This window comes from Hypanus sabinus, chromosome 11, assembly GCF_030144855.1.
Source record: "Hypanus sabinus isolate sHypSab1 chromosome 11, sHypSab1.hap1, whole genome shotgun sequence".
Classification (NCBI taxonomy): Eukaryota; Metazoa; Chordata; class Chondrichthyes; order Myliobatiformes; family Dasyatidae; genus Hypanus; species Hypanus sabinus.
Genome location: NC_082716.1, coordinates 63,739,981 through 63,758,610, shown reverse-complemented (window position 1 = coordinate 63,758,610; position 18,630 = coordinate 63,739,981). Strand labels below are relative to the sequence as shown.

At 39.6% G+C, this 18,630-nt stretch overlaps 1 protein-coding gene across 1 annotated transcript in view; it reads left to right on the top strand.

Annotated features, from left to right (window-relative positions):
• Positions 1-18,630, top strand: part of hmcn1 (hemicentin 1) — a 501,533-nt gene that overhangs the window by 170,428 nt on the left and 312,475 nt on the right. The window contains exons 10-11 of the mRNA XM_059984517.1: positions 1,530-1,651; positions 10,774-11,049. Of these exons, the coding sequence (XP_059840500.1) occupies positions 1,530-1,651; positions 10,774-11,049 (398 nt within the window). The remainder of the gene's footprint in view (positions 1-1,529; positions 1,652-10,773; positions 11,050-18,630) is intronic.

Here is an 18,630-nt window from a genome sequence, read left to right as displayed (position 1 = left end):
AATGATGCTCAAAGTGGAAATCTTGCACTTGATTGTACTCTTATTTCCAATGCAATATCACTGTTACACCAACAGGAAATCTGATCATTTGCAATTCATTAATGCACCAGGTAATTGAATAGATTCACAACCTCTAGCTGTTTGGAAATTGGCCACCTGAACTTGAATGTCTACAGATGATTGAAATATAAATTATAAAATATAGATAATTTCAATATGCACTGTGTGGCCACTTTATTAGGTACTTCCTGTAACTAATGTTCATGGTCTTCTGCTGCTGTAGTCCTTCCATTAAAAGTTTCAACATGTTGTGTGTTCGGTGACGCTCTTCTGCACACTGTGGATTAGCCAAATTGGGTAAAGGTGGCAAACTTCGCCCTAAAATACTTCGGTGTGCCAAATGAGTTTTTATGAAAATCCATCACCTTCGTGGTTACAGAAGCTTGTTAAATACAGATATATTTAATTCTGTGAATTTCTATTCTCCAATTGCAATGCTGGAATTGAATTTCACAGCTTTGGGTCTAGATAGAGAGTTCAATGACGTAGCCACTAAGGTAGTCAGCAGGATGAGCCAGACTTGGACCTGCTGCCATTGGTGATTTGCATTTCGGTGATTAGCAGAGGAATAGACAATAGGTTTGGATGAAATGATTTGTGAAGTAAAATGGTCAACTATGTTCTTGTCACTTGGCAGATCCGAAAAGGAGTCTGATTTCCAAGTGATAGGTCACCATTATTAAAAATAAAATGTTGTTCCAACAATCTATTAGCTGTTATTGGCTCACAGTCCGAGCCACTGTATTTAACAGACAAATGCTGGCTCTACTGATGAGCTTCATTAATTTGTATTTTTGCTGTGTATTGCCTGCAATCAGGGCTGTCATTGCTAGGGTTCAAAATGTTCTTTTTTTTTTGTTTAACTCAAAAGTATACATCATAGCAACCCAGGAAGAAAAAGAACCAAGTGGCATTCATGGTGTTCCACTGCACTTATAAAACACTTCAGTAGAGTAGTTACTGTTGTGCCCCTGAAAACAAAGCAGCCAATTCACATAGAGAGGGAACCCAAATTGCAATGTGATCTTTCCAGTTCAGGTATTTTGGTGCCTTCGTCCACCGAGAACATAAGCCAGAATATGTGTTCTTTTTCTAAATCAAGCCAATTCCAAATTTGAGAGTGATTCTGTACTTAAACCAGGAGAACAGACTTGACAACTCCATAAGTACAATAGTTTCATCCTGTGGAGAGGCAGTCAGCCTTGTTAATGTGTGTTCTTTTCAAACTGAGAGAAGGTGAAAATGCCTGACAACCCCTGAAAAATCATGTTTCTCAGAACACTAAACATATTACTTATGTAAATGTCAATGCAAAAACATAATCTTTAAATTCACACAATTAATAGCATTTAATTTCCTTAGTTATTGTAGATTTGTCAGATTAGTGATATGCTTCACCTTTTCAAACTGTTTATTTTTATTTTGTGAAGACATTTTTATTGGTTTTATCTTTATTTCCACTCTCAAAGGGAATCTACCTCTGCAAGCTTTGAAATCCTTCGTGTTTCTGCAGTGCATGAAGGTACTTATGAATGCATAGCAATCAGCAGTGCTGGAACTGGGCGCGCCCAAACCTTCCTGGATGTGTCAGGTAAGAACCCAGTCAGCTGTGTCCTCTATCTCCAGGTTGTGACCACTGTACTTGTACAGAGACGTATTTGGTGTTCTGCACCATCGGAACAACAAGATGGTTTTTGCTGATTGGCTGCTTCTCAGGATTTTTCTCTGAACGGTTTTTAACAGATATAGTCATGTTAAATTGCCTATCTTCACCATTTTCACTAATTGATAATGGCAGTCATGTCAGGTTTCAGTGTTGTTACCGAGGTAATAAGAAACAATTTAAATCCATCCCATCCCAGCAGAACAGGGAACAGAGCTGTGCCATACTGACTGCCATCTTAACCATTCGTGGCAGTTTGTTGGCCAAATGCACCTCCATAGCTTGATAGGAGCTATTTGTGCTCATGCAGACAGGTTCTGGTCATGTGACTGGGACATTTCCCACTACCAGGTAGATTTTAACCAAAGCCATTGTGCTAACCCTGCTGTGGTCCAAATGTCTCACAGGATATAGTTCCCCATATCCCATTTTGTGGAACTTACCATAACTGCCCTTCATTGCTCGACCCATTTGTTTTTTTATCTTTCATGTGTTTCAGCCATTGCTAATAAGGCTCTGAATCAAGTTACTGCATTTTAAGAATCCCACTTTACTGCTTGGCAACTTCTAATACATTGCTTCTTGCACAGCAGTTAAATGTGATTGCCAAAGGACACCTTCTAAGTTGAATATTATGTTTAAGGTTTAAAACCAGTTTGCAGTTGCTAACTGAAGATAACGAATAAGGGGAAGAATAAATTCAAGTTGTTACTGGAGGAGCCGAGTGCATCTTCATCCCTGTGACTCTTCATCTGTTGTGGAGACACGAGAGACTGCAGATGCCATAATCTGGAGGAACTCGGCAGGTCCAGAAGCATCTGCAGAGGGAAGTGGACACTCAGTGCTCGTGTATCAGTATCCTCTGTCTTCACGGATCCAGATAAATGAAATCTCACCAATCATCGCTTGGGGTAAATTATCATCCCACTTTAGAATGGCAGTGAAACCTATCCTGCATTGTGTCTCCAGCCTGCACCGGATTACAAATCCCTGCTGAATCTCTATAGCTGCTGGTTACAGTTGGGATCAGGAGTTGCCAGTGTGGATGCCATTTCACGATGCTTTCTCACTCTATAGCAATCTCTAGTGAGGTTTTATAAGTACCTTTACAGAATAATAAAATAATAATCGCATGGGAATGATATTCCTTATCTCTTACTTAAAACAGAGCACGTGCTTTTGGGTTTTAGATTAATGTCACATATGATTTTATTGTAATCTTTCAAACGGTAAATGTATTGGTATACGACTAATTCCGTAGTGCAATGGACAAGAAGCAAACATGTTCATTGTTATGAATAGGCTTCCTCACAAACCATTAAAATATCTTTGTATAGGTGTCATAGCTGGAAATACTGAACATTAATTGCCAGAGGATTCTGTGATCAAGCTTAACCACTAGGAAAATTCAGAAAGGTTTGGCCTGGTATTGGGGTTGTAATAGCCCAGAATTCCTTTGTGTAATTGCCTTTAGCTCCAGAAGGTTCTTGCTGTCAGAGATTCCCTGCTGCTGTTAGAGATGAGCCGTTGCTTCCTTTTTGGAGGCAATTAATGCAGAACTGTTGGCCTGGCATTAACCTCACCTTGTTATCACGGCATAAAATTCAGAAACTACTATGCCTTTTGACAGAGGAGTAATTGAAGTGGTTTAAAAAAAACATTGGAAGTCTGGATTTCCTGTTTGTCAGCACTCTCTAATGCACACGGATATCTGTTTATGTTGATAACATCATGATTTTCTATACTTCAGAGATCCCATATGATTAATGCCAGAATAACAATAAGATTAAGAAAGGAAGTGTCTTATTGCTACCATATTACTCACTGACAGTGATCAGAACCCATGGTATACCTTTGATGACGTGAAAATCTGTGCTATTAAAATAGAGAAAAAATATTTTTGCATCAAACCCAAGTGAAGCATTGGCCAACTAACAAATAATAATACTATATGACGTAGGACCATTGGGTCTGCTCTGCCATTTCAGCATGGCTGACTTCTCAACCCCTTTCACCTGCATTCTCCTCATAACCTCTGACAACCTTACTGATCAAGAACCTGTCAATCTTCGGTTTAAATATTTCCAATGTTTTGGCTTCCACAGCCATTCAACAGATTCACCACCCACTGGCCAAAGAAATTCCTCCTAATCTCTGTTCTAAAGGGACATCCTCATATTCTGAGGTCCTGCCAGAGGCAATCAATTACTAATTCATAAAAGCCATGGAGTTTTGCTCAACGGAAGCATTTTACATGCATGTGAAAACCTCATTGCACAGAACATTAGACTGATTTGCTGGTGAGGTTAGTGTGAATTCTGGTCCCAGGCTATAAAGGACTTTACTGTGAGGGTATGGTGCAACCAGGAGATTGTCTGGAATCTGCCGTATATCAAGTCTGCATGACGTTCAGTGAAAATATGAAGCCAGTTTGCTAATGTTGTGCTCAGCTCAGCTCCATTCAGTGCAAGCTACTGGAAAGAGTTGGAGCTCTGTATTGATTTCATTGTGATCTAACTTTAGGGTTATGGAGAACATTTTTTAGAATGTTTAGTTTAGGTGATGATTGAGCCCAACGTATACCTGTGCGAGCTTCTGGATAAATGCCAACGTACTGCCTGGTGGTCCATTCCCATTCTGGATTAAGCTCCGCCATATAAATTGGAAATACCTGAAATTGAATTTCCAAAATTGCCTTGGTAAAGCTTCGTGGACGCCACATATGGATTATATATATTCTCTAGTGATTTCATCTCAATCTGCAGGCTAGGGATTCCTTGAGGAGGTAGACAAGGTCATTGTAATTAACATAAAAGCTGCAATTAAAATGCTGCAGTTGATTCAGTTAAAAATAAATCATCTTTGGTAAGGGAACCATTTTAAATAATCATAGCATACTTGGAAATACAGTCGTTTCCCAATCGCAGTCTCTGAAACATATTTTCTTTATTACGAATTCTGCATTTTACAGTATTTGGCTTCACTCCCAATTCCCCATTCAGTTGTTCTCATTTTCATGCTTCATCCTTAAGTTAGTATGTTGCATGTATCTTATTCGATGAAGGGTTAGCAGTGCAAAGACGAGGGAAAGGATTTTTGGTACTTCAAATCCATTGTATGGTTATGCCTGATCTGTGATTTAACTCCTTGGCATCCCTCTGTGTCTGATTGACCTGCTGAGTTCCTCCATCATTTTGTGTATTTCTCTGTATCTGTTATTATCTTCAGTTTACAAAATTATTGATAAAACAGTGGTTATTGTTCACATCCAACACATTGTTCTCTATAACTTAAATCATCTTCTGTCCAGCAAACACATCTTTACCTTCCCCCATCCCTACCCCCACCCCACACTCTCCACTTTCCATAGGGATCGCTCCTTCTGTGATACCCTTGTCCATTTGTCCTCCCCCACCCCCCACTAATCTCCCCCCGGCAGATATCCCTGTAAATTACCTGCCTTTTCAACTCCTACCTCCCCTCCATCCAGGGACCCAAACAGTTTTTCCAGGTGAGGGAACACTGCGAATTTGCTGATGTTGTCCACTGTGTCTGGTGCTCCTGATGTGGCTTCCTCCATGTTGGTGAAACACAATGTAAATTGGGGGGGGGGCACTTCATCGAGCACCTCTGCTCTATCTACCAAGTGTGGAATTTCCTGGTAGCCAAACATTTTAATTTCTATACCCAAACACGTCCAATATGTCGGTCCATGGCCGCCTCTTTTGCCAGGATGAGGCCACTTCAGGGTGGAAGTGCAACGTTTCATATTCTGTCTCGGTGGCCTCCAACCTGATGGCATCAACATCGATTCCTCCTTCTGGTAATTTTATTTCCTCCCCTTTTCTTCCATTCCCCACTCTGGCCTCTTACTTCTTCTCTACCTCCTGTCACCTCCCTCTGGTGACCCCCTTTCTTCATTCACCTGGAAGGGCCTGCCCCATGCTGTATCTCTAAATAAATAATAAATTAAAGGATTTATAATCCAATGTCCTTTTTAATTATATTCTGTATCTTTCCATGACACTTCTGTGATGAATCCACATGTACTCCTAAGGATTTAGGTACCCAATAAATAAGAGGTGATGTAGTTTAGGAAGTAAAATTAGGATGGAACATATCTAATAATTGATAGGGTTCTAAAGAATGCTGATGAATGGTGGGGTCTTGTGTTTAAAGTCCATAGTTCTCTGAACGTAGCAAGAAAAGTAGTTTGGGTCGTGAAGATGGCATAGGCTGTGCTTCTCTTCATTTGGTGGGGCATAAAATACAACAGTTTGGACATTGTGTCCCAGAATTACAAAACTCTGGTTGGACCACACGATTGTGGGCAGTTCTGAAGATTCACCAGGGTTTTGCCTGGACTGGAGGGCTTTAGTAATGAGAGCAGCCAAGAAAAGCTGGACTTGTTTTTTGAAGAGTGACTTTTATAAATGTATGTAAAATGGTACGAGGCATAGATACAATAGAAAATCATTATCTATTTCACAAGCAGGAGGGCACAGCTTTAACATGAAATGAAGGAATTTTAAAGGGGATTTGAAGGACAATTTTTTTCACATAGAGAGCAGTTGATATCTGAGGTCTACTGTCAGAGCAGTTGGCAGAATCAGATATAATCACGATGTTTAAGAGACATTTAGATAGATATTTAAATAGGCAAGGCATAGAAGGATGTGGACTTAATATGGGGAAATGAATGCGTAGAGATAGGCAGAAAGTTCATGTGGATGTGGTAGGGTGAGGGCTTCTGTGAGTACCTCAGCTGCCATAGGCATGCCTTCATTTGAGATGTATTCCCCAATTCATTTTAGTTCAGGGTACTTGACCTTAGACCTGCTAAAGTTGCAATCAAATTGCCAGAGTTTCACTGGTTAACTTGGTATTTTATTGCTACATATCCATTCTTGAACCGTTGGCAAATGTAAAATCAAAGTTCAAATTAAACTTATTATCTGAGTACATATATGTCACCATATTCTACCCTGAGGTCCTTTTTTTTTGCGGGCAGCACGGTAACTACAAAGAAACACAACAGAATCAGTAAATTCAAAGATGGACAAGCAACCTATGTGCAAAAGACAGCAAATTGTGCAAATACAAAAAAAAAGGAAATAAAAGGGGCAATAAATAAATACTATTGAGAATATGAGTTGTAGAGTTCTTAAAAGTGAGCCCATACGTTGTGGAATCAGTTCAGTTTTGGGGTGAGTGAAGTTATCCACTCTGGTTCAGGAGGCTGATGGTTGCGGGTATTCTTGAATCTGGTGGTGCGGGTGGTATGGTTCTAGTACTTCCTTGCTTATGGCAGCAGTGAGAAGAAGGCATGGCCTGGTTGATGGGAGTCCTTAATGATGGATGCTGCTTTCCTGTGGAGCGCTCTTTGTAGATGTCCTATTGGTGGAGAGGGCTTTACCTGTGATGGACTGGGCTGTATCCATCACTTTTTGTAGGCTTTTCTGTTGGTATTTCCATACCAGGCCTTGATGCAATCAGTCCGTATACTCTTTACCATGCCCTTGAAGGGCGACAAAGTTTTAGATGATATGCCGACTCATTGCAAACTTCCGAGAAAGTAGAGGTGCTGCCATGCCTTCTTTGCAATGGCACCTGTGTGCCGGACCTAAGATTGAGCCTCTGAAGACGCCAGGGAATTTAAAGTTACTGACCCTGCCCGTCCCCAATCCCTGATGAGAACTGGCTCATGGGCTTCTGGTTTCCTCCTCCTCAGCTCTTTAGTTTTATAGATATTGAGTGTGAGATTGTTGATGTGGCACCATTCATCCAGATTTTCAGTCTCCCTCCTGTATGCTGATTGTCAGTCCGATCATTGAAGCCAGGAGCAACTGAATGAACTGAAGGCCGTTGTTTTTTTTTTCACAGCTTTGTAATTCTCTCTACTGGGAGCTCTAAACAGTGAGCTGGTCAATTTTCTGAAATATTCAGCCACTTAAGGAGGGCAGTGGGAAGTTCTGAATCCTAGTTACCAGGAGAGTAATCAGTCACTTGTGGCCAAGATAAGCAGACAATATCTGTCTCCTCTTCATGCCAACGCCCTGATTTCCAGTCCCCAATTGATCCAAACCCCAGAATCCCATTTCCTTTGCTATCACCAAGGTTTCTGTTAGCACTTAAGACTCAAGGCCTCATCTCTCCTTAGGGTGCTGCTGAGATTTGAGATTGAGGGCCTGTGTCTATAACTGCCATGACTGTTTATAGTACAGGAGAATATTTAGGCCTGGAGCGCTAATAGTTTTAACATTAGTGATTCCATTTAAGCAAGATTCAGTTGGATTGATCTTATTTGGAAACAAACAGCTAAGAAAAAATCAAATAGAGAGACAAATATAGCATCAACTGAAAGAATATATATACAGTTTGTTTCTGTGTAAATACAGTGGATTCCAGTTAATTGGGTCAGCTGCTTATTCGGGACAGATCATAAAGAACAAAATCAATCTATCAAGAAAAGCTGAGATTTCCGTTAGTTATTTGGGACACCCTGCCGCTTAACTGGGGCAGGAGACCATTGGCAAACAGGTTCTAACTCGCATCAGTCGCATGCTCTTGCATGTCGGTTGGACGCTACACTGTGCTCACAGTGAACAGTTGTTAAATAGTGTTGGTTGCATGTGTTTGTGTCAAAAGTAGTGATGCTTGTCAGTAAAAAGCAGTAACACAATTCCAAACTGTTTTGCTCAGTGTGCTTTTGAGTATTCAGGTTTAATGATGCCAGAATTGGCCAGAGTGAAAATGAAACGATTTCACTACTTCACATTAGGATCATCAAAGAATTTGAAGGTGTTGACAACCATCTTGAATGTTACAATGAAAATGAAGATTTGGAGGATACAGTCATCGGTAGTATTGTGTGAAGTCAGTCAGTTGTCTGCACTAGGTGCCTGGTCTAATTTTATTCACTGCGCACTCTGGATGAATTCAACACTCGATAACTGTTAGGACTAATACACGGTTTTATAGTACTGTAGTAGTATTGGTAGTGTTTGAATTTGTTCTGTATTTCATTTAAATACATAATTTCTTATTCAGTTTGTCTTTTTTAAAAAACCTTATTAACTACTTCTATGAAACTTCAGCTAACTGGGGCCAAAGTCTGCCAGTCCCAGTGTGAACCAATTAGCTGGAATCCACTGTATCCCGTTAGGCTGATATGACAGGTAAAGGCAGCCGTATTTATCCCTGCGTTGTTTTGTTATGTTTTGCTTCATAACTTGAATTAATACTTCAAATTTTTAAACATTGACTTTATGGGTTCTTGGCATTAAAACAAAAGACACTTCAAATGTACTTTGAATCTTTAAGCCAGATCTTTCAAAGTTACGGATTTTATCTGATTATGTAAATTATCCATGGATGCCAGACTGTTTAAGGGACATGTACTCACTTGTGTGATTTAGCGCTCAATTAAAAATGAAAAATACCCTTTTATTACACTGCCTGGAACATTTCTCCTGGTCCAATAAATTTATGAGACAAAAGCTAAGATATTTATGACATGAGCTGCTGGCTTTCTGCTTACACATGTGAAGTTGGAACAGACGACTGAAAGAGATCCGACTCTTAATAAGTCACAGTCCAACCCAGAAATACCACTTACTGATTAAAGGAGTAAAGAAATCCCTAGTTTAGTGATCAAAGGGCTTCATGCACTTACATAAATCCTAGAATAGTATATAAATAAAATAATTCATGGCCTAGAAATTCACTGAAACATGGCACCATGTGCTTAAGTGATGCAAGACGGAGTACCTGTGTTGTACTACCATGTGTGTGATTTTCAGTAGGAGTCCTGATGGAGGGCCTCAGCCCAACGCATCAAATATTAATTTCCCTCCATTGATGCTGCCTGACTTGATGAGTTCTTCCAGTAGTTGACGTGTGTTGCTCAATGTTTTCCACATCTGCCGTCCCTATCTTGTGTTAAATAGGAATTTGTGTGTTCAGCATGAGCTAATCGTGGATTTTCCCCTGAGCACATATTAAACACCAGTAATTTTAGGAGAACTGTATGCTTGCTTGCTAAAAATATTCAGTAACAATTGGTGTAATTTGTGAGTTTTGAAATGGTATATGAATTAAACCACTAATGATTTCAGTTTGCAGAGCTGTTTTTGCTTTTTCTTAGCCCATTGGGATTGAGTTTGATTTGCTCCCACTCTGCAATTTTTGTTTTGTTAGGTGATTAATGAGGGAGGCCTCACTTAAAGCCTTTAATTCTCTTCTAAAATATGGCCTCCTAATTAGAGATTGAAATGTGAAAGTTGACCACAGGAGGTGCTGATGTTTGTTGTGCTTTTGTACTAAGCAAGGAAGATCCTGTGCATGAGCTTGTCTTTCTTTAAAACTGCTTCTCTCTGTAGATCAACTCAGACAGAGGATCTTACAAAAATCAGCTGATTTTGTTGCTCCCATTCACAGGTGCATTTTATTAGTTTAATTGTTTTCATGAGATATGATATTCAGCACTGAAAGGTAATTTGTAAAGTAATGTTAATGGGACCCAGTGTAATCATGATTTTGCTTTTTTAAAAAGGGACCTATTGATTTGGAACGGGTATCCTTGCTGCCTGCACAGGAAGTGTCAGTCAGCAGGACCCCCAGACACTTTGTGGAGACAAGTAATTTGAATTTTATTTCTATTACAAAAACAGAGAACGCTGGATGTATTCTTCAGATCAAGCAGATCAGGAGAAGAGGTGAATTAACATTTTGGATCAATGCAGTTCCTGAACCTGAAGTGTTAATTCATTTTCACTCTGCATGGATGGCTAAAACATAGAAGTAACTTTTAGAAGATGTCAACACAGACTCTGATTCATCAAGTTGTGGAACAGGGTCAGATAGTATTACTTATAGTCTAATTAGAATCAATTATATTTTGAGCTTTTAGGTTTAATTAGCAAAACAACTTATGCAGTTACTTCAGCAAGGAAACCTTGACAACTTTTGCAATGAAGGCCAAAGAACAGGACATTGATCAATGATTTCATTTTGAATAACTTACCATTTCTTTTTCATTACATGTGCAGAGCCACCCCCAACCATTCAGGTGCCCAGAAATGTCACTGCCATTCCTGGGGAGCGGGCCACTCTCACCTGTTTGACACTGAGCACGGTGCGCTACAACCTGACCTGGCAGAGAAATGGCATCGACCCAAGACTGTCAGAGAGGCACAGAGTGAGAGTAATGAGCAACCTGTCTCTGGAGATCAGGAACGTGCAGCCAGCCGATGCTGGGCCATACAGCTGCATTGCTGCAAATGAAGGGGGTGTCACATCTGCTTCTGTCTATTTGGTAGTACAAGGTAAGTGCATAATTGCAACATGCAGATAAATCTTTACTTCATTTCATACCAACGTAAAAGCAGATAGCATATCTTCAAAACAATGCACAAGTTTACCATAATTTCAGTAAGCTATGAACATGTTAAAAGTGACAAGCTGCTTAAATTATGGAAGGGACGACAATCCTTTGCACTATTTCTTTCTGTAACTTAGAGTAACTTTTATATCTTGCACTGTACAGCTTCCACAACCAGCAAATTCTGTAGCATACAGTACGTAAGCAATAATAAACCTGATCTGGTGTACCATCATATTGAAATGAATATAGTGTATGGATTAAAGACCACTCAGTTTTATTTTGTTCCATTGTTTCAATCATTTTTTTTCATCATCTGGACTTTATCAATAGTTGTGTAGAGTTTAAAAACTAGGAAATTAAACTGAACTTTTATAAAAATGTTGGTCCAGTCCCAAGTGGAGTACAGTCGGCCCTCCTTATCCGCGAATTCCGCATCCGCAAATTCAACCAACCGCGAATCATGAAAACCCGGAAGTGCTCTTCCAGCACTTGTTGTTCGAGCATGTACAGACTTTTTTTTCTTGTCATTATTTCCTAAACAATGCAGTATAACAACCATTTTACATAGTATTTACATTCTATTAGGTATTATAAGTAATCTAGGGATGATTTAAAGTATACGGGAGGATGTGCGTGGGTTATCCTGGTTCGGGATCGAAATAATTCTGAAGTTCTTTTACTAAGTAAGTCAGAACAGGTACATCCAGTATTATTTAGCGTCAGTTAGTCAAATGTTTGTCTTAGTATATAGTACATATTTTACCTTTCTATGCATATAATACACTTAAGAACGTATGTTTCAGTGCCGGGCTCGGGAACAGAAGTTCTCGGGACTCGGGACAGATCGCTCCCGAGTGCGCTCTCCACCGTGCCGGGTTGATGTGGAGGATCAAAACCCCAAAACCCAATAATTAAACCACTGTGTTGCTTAGTAATAATTGTAGCTTTCGTTGGGGCAGAGCCTTTCTCACTTTATCCTTTAAAATTGTTCCGATCGTTGACCAACGTAGCCTAACACTTTTCCAATGACCAACGTAGCCTAACACTTTTCCAATGACCAATGGTGTTTCACCTCTTTCCGATCGTATTATTGTTTCCACTTTATTTTCAATCGTGATCATGATTATTTTCGTGAACAGAAACACTGCGCATTCAGAGCTCTACCGCTGGGTCCTAATGTCCACCACACTGAGACAGGTTGAATAAGGGACTTGAACATCCGCGAATTTTGGTATCCGCGTGGGGTCCCGGAACCAGTCCCCCATGGATAAAGAGGGCCGACTGTATTGTGCTCATTTTGCCACTGCATCACAAAAGATAAAAACAAGTTCAGTAATGATTTACGAGAATGGTTCTGGGGATGAAGGAGCACTGTTATAAGAATAGTTCAGAGGCTTGGAGAAGGCTGACATTTGATGTTGTGTATCAAAGGAGTGGAAACAATGAATATTGAGAAGCTGTATCCCTTTGATGGAGGGGTTGAGGACTGGAGGTAACGGGAATAAAATGAAAGATAAATGAGTGACAAAGCTTGTTTATGTAACATGTCTCAATGTCCTGCCTGCAGATGTGGTGGAGACGGGTCCCAAAGCGGCCTTCAAGAGAGACATATGCTGAAGGAAAATGACAAGGCGACAGAGAAAGATTAAATGGGTGGAACTAGTAAATTGCTCTGCCAGGGAGATGGTACTGACATGATAGGCTGAATGGTCTTTGCCCTATTTATTTATGAAGAATATATTTTAATTAAACCTAAATGTTTTTCCCTGTATAATATTGCCTGAGTAACTATTGCCAGTTATTATCTCCTTCATTCTAAGTCCATGTTTCAGTATGAGAATACCAAACTTAGAAAAGTCTTTTAACAACAAAGAGAGTATGTTTAAAAGCCAGTATTGTGCCATAGCCACAGAATAATCTTGAAAATATTGTAATCCTATATGTTTTCATATGGTTTCTAGATGAAGGTAATACCCTTTGGCTGAATGAGGGCAAACTGAATAATAATGGTTGATTGAAAGCTCACTTGAAGGGATGTTGAATGATATTTATAGGCACGCTGAAGCAGGAAATAAGAAGAAAAGTTTAGAAAAAGAATTGAAAGTGGGCTCTAAGTCCTGAGAGGCTCCGTCAGGGGGAGTTACAGGTTAAAACGCTATAAACATCAGCTCAGAGGGAAGTGTGGGCTGAGGTTTTAATAATGAAGCATTGAAGTGGAGAACGAGGACCTAGAATAGTTAAGCAAAAGTTGAGATAATGGGAATGTTAGACAGAACAGGACTTGGGCTGAAGAGTGGTGAATAAGGCTATATTTCTGCATTACTTTACAGCACATATTAATGAACCAAAAACATCGTATTGTCTAGGCTCTCTATATATCTGTTCAGACCAAAAGAAGATTGAACAAGGAGCAACCTTTTTCTTGATTTTATCTCAGAAGTCTAAGGACCCTTTTGGTGAGCAAGCTCCTACCCCTCTATCTAAATATACCATATTTTGATTCAGCGTTGGACTTCCAAACCAACAGACCCCAGATATCAGGACGCACAACCGGTCTTTACTCCCCATCATCCTCAACATAGGTGCCCCCCACATCAATCACATTGTCAATTTCGTCAGTGGTGGGGCTGATCACCAGCAATGATGGGATGGCCTACAGAGAAGAGGTGACTGAGCTCGAGGCCTGGTGCCTGGCAAATAACCCCCTCATCAACGTCAACAAGACAAAGGAGATGGTTATTGACTTCAGGAGAACTCCCACCACTCACTCCCTCTTCACATCGGTGACACAGTGGGCAATTTCAGACTCCTGGCAGTGCATATCTCACACAATCTCTCATGGTGCCAGAACGATCAATCAAGAAAGTTCATCAATGCCTCTACTGCCTGAGGATGCTGAAGAGAGCTGGACTTTACACATCAATACTCACAATGTTCTACAGATGTGCAGTGGACAGCGTCCTGATGTGTTGTTTCAGTGCATGATCCAGAAACTGCACTGTGGCAGGCAGGAGAGCTCTACAACAGGCAGTCAAAACTGCCCAGTGCATCACTGGCAACAGCTATCGGCTAGCAAGGACATATTAAAGGTACTCAAAAAAGGCCAGGAACTAAAAGGTACTCAAAAAAGGCCAGAAACATCAGAAAGATCCCACCCACCATCCTGTTCGTGAACTGTTTATCCCACTTCCATCGGGGAGAAGACTACGTAGCGTCCAAGCCACTATCACAAGGCTCAAAAATAATTACTTTCTCCAAGCAGTAAAGCTGATCAACACGTTCAACCACTAATCCACTCCCCCCCACCCCTAACCACCACTACTTTACCATTTCCTGTTTGTACGTTATATACAACATTCCTGTGCCTACCATCTAATGGATCTATGTCAGTAAGATATGTAATGTATTTATTGTGTTTTTAATATTGTGTTCTTTATCTTAATGTACTTTTTTGTGCTGCATTGGATCTAGAAAAGCAATTATTGTATTCTTTTCATTTGTGTACTGGAAATGACATTAAACAATTTCAAATCTTGAACTTTGCATCTGGGCTTCTGATACCTTCTGATAATGTAAAATTAGCAACTAAATTTTACTTTTGTTGATAAATGAGGGATATACATTTGCCCATGGAAGGAGAGGGGGTGTAACAGAAATAAACAGGAGAAAACTGTTGCCTTTGTTTATTCACATTTTTTACCATTTGTAAGTTGTAAATAACGTTATAAGTCAGGCAGGTGTTTTCAGAGAAGAGTGTTGAATACTACCTTGCTCTTTTTAGCCTGGGTTGAAATACAAAAATTTGGGAAATGCAGTGTTGAGCCTCTTTTTGTACACCATGTTCTTTGTTGTGAGTAATTTATCTCTTGGAAACTAGAGTGCTTTTCTCTTGTAAACAGCTGCCCGGATGGTTAAAGACAGTCATTTGCCATGTACCTCAGGCTGGAAGATAGTTATTGAACCTCCTTTGATGTAAGATCATTACAGAAACCTGTTTAAAGTTGGGAGGTAGGGTGGGTTGAGTGCGATTTATTCATTTAACAAGACTAGGAAAGGAGGAGATGGTTCCCACTTAGATTTAAAAATGATATTTCATATAGACTTTAAAAAGAATAAAATGCACTTAAAATGTTTATCAAATAACTTTCTGCAATTCTTTATGGCAATAGTGCACACTTTTTGAGAAGATCACAGCCAATTTGCTAATTAAGAACATAGGACTATAGAGTTAGAAAGTCATAGAGCTGTAGAGCAAAGAAGTGGATACTTTAATGACAGTATGCAAGTCAACCTTTTAACCCATCTGCACTAGCACATTGTCCACATTATCCATCTATGCCTTTTCTATTCAAGTGCCTCTGTAAGTGTCTCTTAAACATACCACTTGGATCTTATTCCACTGCCTCCTCTGGCAGTGAGTTCCAGATATCAAATATTTTAGGAGTAAATATAATCTTCTCTCCAGATTCTCTTTCAAACTTCTTCCAATCTTCATCCTAGGCCATTTGGTTTTTGATAAACCCAGCACGGATAAAAGATTCTGACTCTCCCTCACCTCTGCCCCATATAATTTTATACCCCTTTGTCAGGCCATACACCATTTTCCTTCACTCCAAGAAAAGCAAGACCAGCCTATCCAATTTTTTTTTCCAAAAGTAAAGTCCTCCAATCTTCGCAACTCCCTAGTTCAGATAGCAAAAACAAGTCTGCATTTTAGTGGGCTAATCTCAAGTTTTTGTTTGCCCTTCCAGAACTCTTTAAATGGCATTTTTTATCGTTGCCTACCCGCATTTATGATTTGCAGGTTTACCATCCACAGGAAGGTGGATGAGTGATGTAAAGAAAGGAAATGTTAGGTTTTGAAAGCAAAATCAGATGCTGCAGATTTTTTTTTGTAAAATTTGTAATGGGTAAACTGGAAAAGTATGAGCAATAAAAAGCAGTGTTTTTAGCATTTCCTAATGTTACCTTGTTGCCTCTAAACATATCAAAACCCTCGAGTGTTCACTTGAGGGGTCTATGCACCTGACTAAACACAGCATCCCTACCAATCACCACTGTCTAAGTGTAGGTGTGAAAACCTTTATACTTCACTTGTTCTCCAGCCACTCTTCAGTCACCCAGTGACCGCACATTCACTGTTCTAAGCATGACAGTTTAGTATTGTACTCTATGTAGAACCACTTCCTCACCTCTTTTCCTATAATCTCTTCTTTATGACCATGTCTTCGATCTACCTGGCTTCTATTTTTTTTTATGAATGCTTATCTTTTCTGCATTGTGCTGGATTGGTTCACTGTAGCAAGAAATGGGTAGATGTAAAGCTCATAAATTATTTGTACAACCTTTGAGCCTTTGCCTCCATATCCAACTTCTTTCCCATGCCTGGTAGATGCAGAAATTGAGATTGAGAGTGATCTTCACCAAATTGTTCATCTGCATTGCTAAAATGCCCCCACCTTGCTAAATACATTAAAATAGTTTCATATAAACAGTATATATTAATGATTTTTGAACCAACCTACCGCTACGGTCATATCTCAAAACTTTTTTTTTATATACCCCTACGTGCATTTTATCTGAAATGTTTTAAATTAACAAAATATGTAGGTAAAAGAAGCAATATTTAAATGCTTGAAATCCAAGTGTTGTAATTTTAGACTCTTTTTCCCAAAGTGCATATTTGCTTTTTCTCCGGGTCGTACTGTAATTGTTTAGATTGGCTATTCCTAGCCTCAGCTCAATTATCTGGTAGTCTGGCCTCAGCTGTGTCTATGGATTAGGTAAATCTGAAACAGCAGTTGGTGAACTGGAAGAAGAAAGAAAACTGACAAGGTAAACCTCGGGGAGCAGTGGGACGATAGGTGAAAAATAGCAGGAACAAGGAATAAGATATACAACTTCAGAAGAGAAACTAATACAGAAACTTTGTGCATCTAGGGAGTTACCAAACACTGTCTTTTAGACTGTGACCCCTTGCTGCACTCCTCATGGAATCCAGTGATGAAGTGCCAATTTCCCAGCACTTTCACTGGGAAATCTTAAGTTGGAATCTCTGACATGTTAAACCTGGCTCAGGTTCAGTAACTTAATCAATCTCCATGGATGGAAGGAGGAAGAGAGATACATGACATGTTATTTGCATTTTTTGAATGAACTGAATTCATTTAGATCTTTCTAAATGTGTTTGATTGCTTTAATTGTTCCTTTTAGTGTTTAAGAAGTTTGCTACAATTTAATTTGAGTATTTAAACTTTTAATTCTTTTTGGATGTAATCTTTGGAATGTAAATTGTTGAATTTTGGAATATTGTTTCAATGTTTGTGAAATTTGAAGACATTCAAACCCTTGACAATTTGTCAGGGCATTTGAGGGGGGGGAGTTGCTCACCTCTTTTGGTGGGAAGACAGTATACTGCTCAGATCCCCACTGATCGGCAGCCTTGATCCCAGGAAATTCCAAGTCTAATTGAGGATTGGACAGAAATTCCAGTGGGTTGGCTGCAGCTAATGGATCGAATATCCTGATAAAGGGCACCATGTCAGCGTAGCGGTTAGTGCCTTGCTATTACAGCTTGGGACATCAGAGTTTTGAGTTAAATCCCAGTGTTTGTACACCCATCACCACCTCTGTGGAATAAGTGGGTTTCCTCCCGGTACTCCGGTTTCCTCACACAGTCCAAAGATGTACCGGTTAGTAGATTAATTGGGCATTGTAAATTGTCCTGTGATGAGGCTAGGGTTAAATCAGGAGTTGCTGGCAGTGCAGTTCGGATGGCCAGAAGGGCCAATTTCACACTGCATCTCTAAATGAATAAATACAGTAAATAAATATTGTAACTAGCTGGTGTATAGGATCTGCTCCATGATCATCCATCACTTCCAAACAGAGCTTTCATGTAGAGTTACCAGTGTTCAGAATTGCCAGTTATGAATGTGGATGTTGCAAACTTGTTGGCCACTCGTCTCTGGCCTTTTCCGAGCTAAATTCCAGCACTGAATTCCTCATGGAATTCACATTTGAGTGCCAGGTTGTAGCAGGTATTGCTCATGCCTTTATTTAATAGGAGGGAATAGCCTGAAAGAATAAATGTGAGTTTCAGTTCATTTTTTTATTTAATTGAGTTTTACTAAATGTTCTTTTTTAACTTTATAAGCTTTCCAATCCTGTTTCAATTATTTTTATCTTTTATTTGATCTTTCAAAATACTTCTGAATAAGATTTTAAAAACACTCAAATGCATAAAGCTTCATAGTGAACTAAATCAAGGGAGATTGTTTGATCTGTGTGTTGAAGTTTTTCGGCTGTTGTATGGGAAGTGTGTTCGGCCATTCTCATGTGATACTGTTTACTTGGGCGTTACAGGACTTCACCAATGAGAGCTGCAACAAATTCAGAAAGGAGATCCATGGGGAAAGTAGAGAGCTAACTACTGAATCAGAGTCAGGTTTATTATCACTGACACGTCATGAAATTTGTTTGCTGTTGAAAGAAACTTTGGTGGCTGGTGTGATAATAAATA